The following is a 10009-nucleotide window of genomic DNA, read 5'->3' as shown; positions in this document are numbered from 1 at the left end:
GCCTGCCCACCAGGGGTGGGCTGGGAAAGTGTCTCTGTCTAGCTTTACCACATTGATTGATGTCTTCTCCAAAGGTATGTAATACTGTTACTGTCCCTGGCTGTATGAACGCTCTTGAGTCAGCTGAAGGTGGATAGAAGAAAAACCAAAGTGAGTTAGGATGTGGATCTTGGAAATTATTCCAATTCTTACTTACTGTAACTAAGATTTTTTTTTAAATACAGATCTCATGCTATTTTGTATTTTGAGGCAGAAAAAACTTAGGGGGGAGCTGTGATAAACCTCAAGTTCTTTGGCATCATTGGTTGATCTGTGGCACTAAGTTCCACGTGTTCTGACTTTGATGTTTTTATGCACAATGCACTACTGTGTTCAAAAACTTTGTGGTCAAGGTGCCATGCTTATTTTTGTATTGCAAATACTGAGTGTTTTCATTAATCTTGTTTATATTTGCTTTTTAGAGCAATTTTTTCGTTTAGCCCTTTCAAGACTGCAGAACTGTGGCCTTTCCAGTGAAGAAGACAGGTGAGATGATTTATTTGCTACTGTTTCTCTTATTTGCATTTTTAATATTTAGTACTTACCTGAAAAGGAGTGGCTGTGGGTTTATCCTGAAATTGCTCAAATTAGTCAAGACACGTAAGAGTAGACTTACAGGGTCCAAGCAGTGTGTAGCTGATTCCAAGGTTTCCGTAGGCTTGGTTTTACACTTCAGTAGTACCAGCATGCAAGAAAAATTACTCTTTGAGAGAGCTTTAACTTGGAAATTTCCTTTTATAAGTGTTTTAGAAATTCACCAGCTGAATGCAGTCCCATCTTCCTGTAATATCTTTTCATACTTAGATTGAATGTGACCTCCTCTTGCAAATTCAGTGTAAGATGGAGAATGTTTGAGATATGCAGGTGCAAACCAGTGTCTGCTTCTAATCAGAACAAATCTTGGGTATATCCCTGTGCCTCTGATCTGCTGGCTGCTGTGGGCCCTTGTTCCTACATACACTCAATTTCCTTTTCCTTGTGGATAAGGGAGACCTAGGAAGACAGGAAAGGCTGTCTGTCCTTTTGGAAGTAACAGGGGTGTGGTATGGAAGGGAGCATACTTGAGATAACTTGCTTCCTGTGGATTAGATAGATTAAATTAGATTAAATCTTTAATTAGATTAAATCTCTTGTTGGAAGCCACGTCTGCCACGTTTTGTTTTGTTTTGGAGGTCCTTTGTGTTTGTGTGTCTTGTTTTTTGCTTGGCTTTTGTTGGGATTTTTTGCAGGCAGGGTTGGCAAGTAGACTAAAGTCCTGTGTTTACAAAGTGATGCAGATGACTCCTTAGATTTGCAGTCTAGCAAATGGGCTGACAGCCTGCCAGATGGGATGTTAATATACACATTTCTTAATAGAGTTGAATGCAAATAACACTGAGCTTGGCTGTACTTTTGTTTTTTTAATTACAGAGATCATAAAGATTGCTGCTTGAAGCCACATGTCAGGATCACAGTGTAATTAAACTTGGGTGGAATATGTTCAAACCTAAGACTTTGTTTTAATACAGAGTTTTTATTTTTTTTTCCCTACTGTACTCCTGCCTTTCTCTGTGTTTAGTCTGTTTCTAGGATGTTCAAGTTTACTCTTAAGAAAAGGAAGGAAAAAAGTAAAACTCTGTATTTTCTATCAGGAGTGTAATAACGGGGTAAATTTTTACAGAATTGACTGCTATTTTGTCTGGAGTTTGAAGGACAGTGCCAAATGTTATATTAGAAATTCCCTGAAACTGTAAGTTCAGGACCTTAATCGTTTGTGCTCTAAAGTAGAGATGCTTGTACGTTTTAAGTGGAAATGCTTGTCCTGTGGATGAAAAGTGAGGAAATTGGTATTCATCCTTTAAATGTAGGTCCTCTGAGATGTAGATATGGTTAGTAGTTCTGGGAAGTATGCTTCATTTTATTAAAAGTAACATACTTCAGTGGTACTGAAGCAAAATGAGACCTATTACTATTTAATAGGCATTAATATTAACAAATCAAGCAGATAATGACTTAATACAATATATTCTTTCGAGATTCATCAGGTTTTGTGTACAGCACTCTTAGGGCACAAATCACTGTAGTCAGGAAGAATTTTTTTACATATATTTCACTGAGATATAGTGGCTTTTAAAAGTGAATCTCTTTAGGAATTAATCCTAACAATGTTCTTCAGTAATACAGAATTATTAGGCAGCTCTGTAATACTGTTGTCCAATTCAGCCTTCTTGGCAGAACACAAACCAGATTTCCCTATAAATGTTTTTTAAGGCAGACAAATATTAGCCTAGATAAACATGAGGTCTCTGTATTTGTGTACAACTTACGTAAATCTGTACACAGTGAGCTACAGAGTTTTTTTTTTCCCCAAACTAAGATCAAATTCTCACTTTGTAAAGATGTGGCTCTCCCAAAGAGTTCGGAAATGAACAGTATCAGTGACTCCAGTTCGACTGTGACTTCAAGTCCTTGCTGAGTGCTCTAAGGTTTCTGAGCTCAACAGTTCTTACAAATGCATTTACACAATCCTGAGTCAACAAAATGTGACCTTTGCATCCTCTTTTCATCAAATAACCTCGAAGGAAATAATTTGCATTCCTCAAGTGTTGAAGGAGTGGAGTCTGAGATCTTCTTTTCTTTTTCCACTGAAACAGTATTTCAGTGGAATGTGGAGGATGCAAACCTTCTGAACTTTAGAGGCTACATTTCCATTTAGCAATGTTTTTCTTCTGCAGACTAGGAAAATGCTTCTTTTAGCATTTCACCATATAAAGAAAATACATAAGCCAAGGCCTAGCCTTGAGATTGAGGCTTCTGTGCACCACCTGAATGGGGCAGTGGTTTGAGTGACTTAGTACCTGCAGACATTGGAGGTCAGTTACCATGGTGTTTGCATTGGCATCTGTTTATATTTTTAGTAAATCTCTGACATATAAAGGCAATCCATTTGTCACTCAGACCTTTCCTACAGCTGTTGGTACAGCCAAGGTCTTAATATTTTTCACTGTCACAAATACTGTGCTACTGAACATCCAGTGTTATATTTTACTTGTAGTACAGCTGATGTCACTTCAAGGATATCTAAACTAATTTCTCTTCTTGTCAATATATTGACTTGGAGAAAGGCTGAGTGTTTGGGGTTGTTCAATTTGAAAACAGGAAAAGGAAATTTTAAGAAGTGAGGTTGTTAAAGTATCTGAGAGTAACAGTCTGCTGAAAATTCGTGTGTTGACCTGTGATCTGCTGTAAGTAAAAATCAGTTTATTTAACTTAAGAACCTTTAAATGTAGTTCAGCCTTGCTACATATTTTTTATCTCTATGTTGTGTGTTCATTTTCTATGATACTGTGCTCTGGTTTTTAACATAAACAGTTTCTCTCCCTGCTTATTGTTGTTAGTGGGCTCAGTACTACTGTTTGTTTAAATTTGTTTGACTCTACTTGTGTACACTTCTTTAGACATATTTGATCTGCTTGTTGACTGTACCCATTTCAAAAGTTCAAATACTAATTTTAGATTTTTATTGGATAATTTATGGCAGCTGATAACTTATTGAGTATGCATGTTACGAAGGGCACTGTAATTCAAAAACTTAATCAAGCTTCAAATTTCACTCTGTTTTCTGTCCAAGTAGTACTAGTCAACTTTTAGTCATAAACAAAATCTAGTCTGCATTCAGCAATAAGAAAAAAGCTTGAATTTGACTTGAGAACAGCTACACAACTTCTGTAGGTGAGCAAACGTCAGTTGCTCAGCTCTGAAGGCACATTTTATTTTGCCCTCCCTGCCGTGAGTGTGTCCTGCTGCATCATGACTACCGAAAGGAGAAAGCAAAGACCTCTTAATTGTATACCAGAGTGGAAGGCATTATTTCAATTGCTATTGATTAACTTGCTGAACAAGTATCTTAAATTACCTCTTCCAAAAGTTGAAAGGTATGTAATAAGGAATTACTTTAAGTTAATCTACAAGGAACAGAAAAAGCAGTGCCTCCTCAAAGTAAATGCCAGGACACATGATACAACCATATGCTAATCCTGTGCTTTTTGCCCCTCTCCCTCACTCCACCCTCATCACTTACTGATGACATTTTTTCATCTGGTTTTCCCTTCTCCTTGCTTACTTTGAGCTCTAAGCTATAGCTGTAAGCAACAAGGTGTAATTCAGGAAAAGGGCAACTTCTGCATTCTTACTCTTGCTGGAAATTGTAAGAGGCATATGTTCATCAGCCTGCTTTCTTAAGATACTTTCAGACTAGATAGAAAAATAAAATGGAAAATGAATGGGCAAAAAGAGTAGAGAGGGAGGGGATTTAGGGGGTGTAGAGGGAGTGAGTGTACTGTGGACATGATGGGATAACAGGTTTTCATCCCTCTGATTTTCAAGATACCAGGTCACATGAGTTATGGTATTAGCTGGAAGTATTTTAATGAATGCTTGCTTTCTACTAAGCTGTTCAGGAGACAGTAGAGAAAGGTATGCTAGCTTTTTTTCATGTAACCCAACCCTGAAAGCTGCATTTAGAGCACTGGTTTTATATGTGTGTGTGTATATATATGTGTGTGTGTGTATGTATGCGTATATGTATGTTTAAAAGCAACTATTTCTGCAGAGGTTGTTAATTCTGTAGGCAATTCAGGGAACTGCTTTGTACATTGAGATGTTGCTCAGTCTTGGCTGGAATCAGCTGTTTTGATTGATGTTGAATAATAACTCTGAGCTGAATAAACAGATTGGACTATTTGAGGAGAAAGAAGTTAGTTAGTTTGCATGAAGTGCCATGCTGGGAATTCAGTATAAATTATAGTGGGTTTTGGGACACAGTTTCAGTGTCCTGAACCTAGAGCAAGAAGTGGCATGGAGCCTTTTTCTTTCTTCAAGTAAGAACTAAAGGAGTGGGGTGTTGCTGTGAGGTGACTTATATTTTCTCATTGTTCCTGCTGCAACCAAATTGAATGGCTTTTGCTCAAAACAAAGAGGCATTTTTACAACAAAAAATGATGTGCTTATTCTGAAAGGAGTTTACAGTTTTACATGTTTGATTTAAACCTTCCCTAAAAAGGCAAAATATATTGAGTAAAAAAACCAGCAAGCCTATTTGTGAGCTCCCCCTCCTTTTTTTTTTTTTCCCAGCATGTTTTATTAGCATTGAAATAGGATGGTAAAAGCTAAATATGCCCTGAAAAAACCTGTGGTAACTTTGAAAATCTTACCCTTAAACTTTCATAAGTTTAACATCTCCAAGTACCTATTTTGCATGTTTTTTATCTCTGAATGTATTGTAAATTCGAAATTTCTCTTTTGACTTGATGTAATATAAAATCTTACTTTTTAGCACATAGTATTTTATAGGCCTAATAATGGTGTCTGATTTGAATGTGGTCATATAAGAATGCAATTCCTCTCATCAAGGAATCCATCTTGTTACATTATGAAGCATGCACAGTCACTTGTGTAAACGTGTTTTGACGGCACCTTTTAAGTAGAGGGAGAAAAATCAACACCATATTAATTTGAAAAGCTGCCCTGTGTCATTGGACTAAGATTTTTCACATGTACAGTTCATAGGCCTGTAAGGTGAACATAAATTTTGCTGCTGTAGTTTGTGTTGGAGGTGTGCAGTTGTATAATACTGCAGAAGCACCTTAATATTGAGTTAGCTTTTCCAGACTGGATAATTTTCCAGACTGGGACACATTTTTGAAGGACTGTGGCAGATAATTTATCAAATGGCACCCATATCACAAACTGGTTAGGTGTGATCTTAAACAGCAGACCACTAGAAAAAGGAGATGTCTAAAAACAGTTTCACAAGAGAGAAACCAGTTATGGACTTTGTCAGTCCCTGAAATAGTGCCTTTTTTTTTTTTTTTAAGCAGCCATAGTACATGATATGGGATTGAATTTGCTTTGTAGGGGCCAAGGGCTGCAAAAGATACAGGATCTTACTTAGAAAATAAGCCAGATAACATGCAGAAGTATCATTAATAATATGAAGCCAGGGAAGTCATGTATATTAAAACTTCTTTTTGTTCCACAGCATTCCCTGTCGACGGTGCATTGTGGTTGGTAATGGAGGAGTACTTCGAAATAAGACATTAGGGGAGAAAATTGACTCGTATGATATCATAATAAGGTAAATGCTACCTCCTTTGAATTTTGTGTACATGGAGCAATGGGTAATTTTCCAAGGCCAGGTACTCTCTCTGCCCTTCTCTAGTGTGTGTGTGTTGGAGCCAAATCAGAAGACTTGCTTTCTGCTTGACTGACACACGATAAGCAATTGTGTGACTGTATTCTAAACCACCTTGGCCTGATCCCTCTGAGTGTAGAGGGTGAGTGCACCTAATAATTGCTCCTCTGCTGTTCAATGTGATACGTAAATGCTGGGCTGCTAAACTTTCCTGTACCCACACACAGTGTATGTCCTGCAGACTAATAACATGTGTGGCAGCCACTGCACAGTAGGAACGCAGGTGGGGCAGTCACTGATGTCTCTGTGCCTGTGTCCTCTGCAGAATGAATAATGGCCCTGTGATAGGGTACGAAGAGGATGTTGGGAGGAGGACGACTTTTCGCCTTTCTTACCCAGAATCTATCTTCTCAGATCCCATCCACTATGACCCTAATACCACTATTGTTCTCATCGTCTTCAAACCACGGGACTTGAAGTGGCTTTGGGAGATACTTGGTGGTCAGAAAATAGTGAGTTCAATTATTCATATGCCTTGGCTCATCTTGCCACACATTGCTTCTGTAAAATACACATTTGCTTTTAACTGTAGTCCTCCCAGCTGAGAGGGTGGCACTCGGTGCCATGGTTTAGTTGAGACGTTAGGGCATGGGTTGGACTCAATGATCTTTAAGGTCTCTTCTAACCTAGTCATTCTGTGAATTCTGTGAGGAGCTCTGGATCTCCTTGTAGTCAGTTTATTTAATATCCCTCTTCCATAACTGCTTTGTCTTCTTTCTAATGCACATATTTGATCAGTTCCTCGCCACTGAGCAGTTTACCTCTGGAAGATGTATTTTTATCCTCTTCCTAGTGTTGTTTGATATTTTAACATGCATGCTCCAGCCATTTCCCACATTATTTTACCCTGTGCACTTGCAGGAATTGCAGAATCATGTTAAAAGTGACCTCTCTCAAGAGGTCTTAAGTCCAAAATCTTTTTGAGTCTTCTTAAGGGCCAAGTTCAAAGTCATACTGAGTTCTCAGGGCACTGTCTGAGTAAATTTTGAGTATTTCCAAGGATATTACTACAAACTCTATTCCAGTGCTTCAGCACACTTGCAGGAGAAAATTTCTCCTTCTCCTTTCACTGTGTGCCTCTGAGAAGAGTGTGATCTCATCTTTGTTAACCCCTTCCAGATAGTTGAAGATGGGCTGAACAAACCCAGCCTGCTCAGACCCTTTTTGTTTGCTATGGGCTCTGGCCCCTTGGCTATTGTAGTAACCCTCTGCTGTTTGACACTCTCCTCCTGCACAGCGAGGAGCCCAACACAGCATTTGTGGGACTGCAGAAAGGGCACAGTGCAAAGTAGTTGAGAATAATAGCAACTTCTATCTGCCTGTTGCCTATGCTCTTAGTAACATGGCCAGCACACAGTGAGCATTTATGGCCTCCAGGGCATATTGTTGGTACATGTTGTCCATCAGGGACCTTTCTGCAAAGCTGTTTTCCAGCCAGCTAGCTACAGCTGCAGCAGTCCGTTTCCTGTTGCAGGAGCAGGTGTTTTTGTACTTAGGGAGATTAAGCACTCTTCTTCTTCTTTAACCTCGTGCTCTGGGAGTTTACACTGGTTAGAGTTGCTACAAAACTAAATTCAACTGTTTTCAGTTGTTAAAAATGTGTATGTACTTGCCTGTCACAGAGCGTGAAGGGCTTCTGGAAGAAACCAGCTCTGAATATGATCTACAAATCGAGTCAAATCAGGATTCTTGATCCCAGCATTACCAGGAAAGCTGCTTATGAGTGGCTTCATTTCCCAACAAGGTTTCCTAAGAAGGAGGTATGCTTTTTCCTTTTGTCTCTTCTAGTTTTGTGCAACTAAATGTGTATTTAGACGCAATTATATCTTTATTACAGTAGACTAATGTAGAAAACCCTTTAGGTTTGCATTGAAGTCGTTTGCCATTTAGATGGTGGTTTTAGAAGATGGGAGAATGGAGCCCAGAAAGAGTGGCTAGCTTTGTGTGCCAGAAGTACCTTTTTATGGGTTCTGTAATTCTGTATTAAATGAAGCTGCTTTCCAGACAGACAAAATGCCTTTACCAAAACTGGGGAAGACAGGCAGGTAATGCAGCATGACAGATCCAAAGAACTTCTAGAAATAATAGTGAGTCTGGATATGAATTTTGGGTGTTTTTCTTAAAAAAATCCAAGGCACATAAAAATACAGACAAAAAAACCCAAACAATGAAACCTCCACCAAAAACCAAAAGACCAAAAATAACCCCACACGAAACAAACCCTCCCCTCCAAACCCCAGCAAACTGGTAATTCTAACTCTCTGCAATTTCATACTCCTGGGGCTGGGGAGGGACTAAGGAAAAAAGAAGATATTCCAGCTCCGTGCTAATGATGAATGTCTGGCATCACAGTTGTACTTACTGATTTGATGCCAAGCATTGTAATGAGCTAACCAGCAATTTCGACATAAAAATATGTTTTAATTGTCAGTTCTTGATGGAAAAATGTTTTTGATGAAAGGTAAAGCTTCAAGCTGAGAGCCTCCCTTGTGCAGTCAGGATCAACCATGTGCTATTTTGCACAGAGACAGTTACCTGGGGTCACATCCCCAGTTTATCAACACCACCCAAGTGACACATGTGGAAATGTCAACAGGCTGTCACTGTGGAGTATCTGCCACAAATTTTTTCCTGGTTTACTCTTTCTAGTATTGAGCGGGTGGCAGGGGTGTAGGTTCTGTACCTTTTTCTAAAATTTCTTTCAGTTTTCTGAGCCTAGTAGTGTTTTTTTTCTCCCTTACTAACTCTTAGACTGGAATAGCCATTTTGGTATGTGCTTGCTTGGGCCCCTGGCATTTCAGTTTTTCAGCCAAGGGTGGCAAGAAAGCAGCATAGTAATTGGATGTCTGACTAATCTAAATGGCCACAGAATGCACATGGCCTCCATGGGTCCAGAAGTCCCTCCTGATTCTTCTGGGGCTCCCCTCTCAGTGGGAGTGGACATTAAAAGTAGTGCTGTCAGTGAGTCAGAGAGATGTGCATGGTGTCAGCTGGTATGTGGGCAAAGGCCCCTTTACTCTTCTCCTGCCTTTGAGTGCCCTTGCACAGAGCTAGAGTCCCCTTCTGCTACCTCCATATATTTCCTACTTACTGCATGCCAGGGGTTTTGCAGTTCCTCACCCCTGTACAGCAATGATCAATCTCAAGCATGCTCTTCCTCCCTTTCCTCCCATCTCAGAGGTGGGCTGTGATTGGGAGATAACAAGAGCCTGCACATCTGCAGTGGCACTGGCACAGCTTGGTTAAGCTGCAGGTCACACCACAGGCTCTGTGGGCAGGAAGGTCTCACACCGGGGCCCTCTGTACCATTGCTCGTCCCTGGGCAGAGCTGGTGCTGCATTCACTGTCCTGTGCTTCAGCCCCCTCTGCCTGCAGGACATGCCAGCAACCACTACCACTGTTGCTTTCCCTGCTGTCCCTGCCTTTTCCATTAAACCAGTCTCATGTTCCCAGTGAGCACATTAGTGCATAGCCAATAAGCATTTCTGATTGTTAGTAGAGCTGGGAATAAAATCAGATGTGTTGCCCCAGTACCACTAAACTCAGAAAGTGTAGTGGAGTCATTCCAGGGCTGTGCCTATTCCCATTAAGTAGGCTGAAAATATTTAATTACAGGCGGAGGATATCTGGATATTGCATGATAGTACATTTTAAAAGTAGTTGCTTTTAAATGATATTTTCTGAAGTGAATTTTATGATAGCTACAGGTGAACAGAGGTAGTTACAACCTGTGGTACT

General features: G+C 39.8%; 1 protein-coding gene across 9 annotated transcripts in view; it reads left to right on the top strand.

Moving 5' to 3' along the window:
• Positions 1-10009, top strand: part of ST3GAL6 (ST3 beta-galactoside alpha-2,3-sialyltransferase 6) — an 81714-nt gene that overhangs the window by 66854 nt on the left and 4851 nt on the right. For all 9 annotated transcript variants that reach the window (XR_004081677.1, XM_031056658.1, XM_031056655.1 and 6 more), the window contains 4 exons: positions 462-525; positions 6059-6154; positions 6537-6723; positions 7894-8031. Coding sequence is in view for 8 of the 9 variants with exons in the window: in XM_031056655.1 (XP_030912515.1) it covers positions 462-525; positions 6059-6154; positions 6537-6723; positions 7894-8031 (485 nt within the window). In the remaining variant the exon portion in view is untranslated. The remainder of the gene's footprint in view (positions 1-461; positions 526-6058; positions 6155-6536; positions 6724-7893; positions 8032-10009) is intronic.

This window comes from Geospiza fortis, unplaced genomic scaffold (assembly GCF_000277835.1).
Source record: "Geospiza fortis unplaced genomic scaffold, GeoFor_1.0 scaffold1, whole genome shotgun sequence".
Classification (NCBI taxonomy): Eukaryota; Metazoa; Chordata; class Aves; order Passeriformes; family Thraupidae; genus Geospiza; species Geospiza fortis.
Note: the sequence above shows the minus strand (reverse complement) of the source record. Positions and strands in the feature narration are given on the sequence as shown.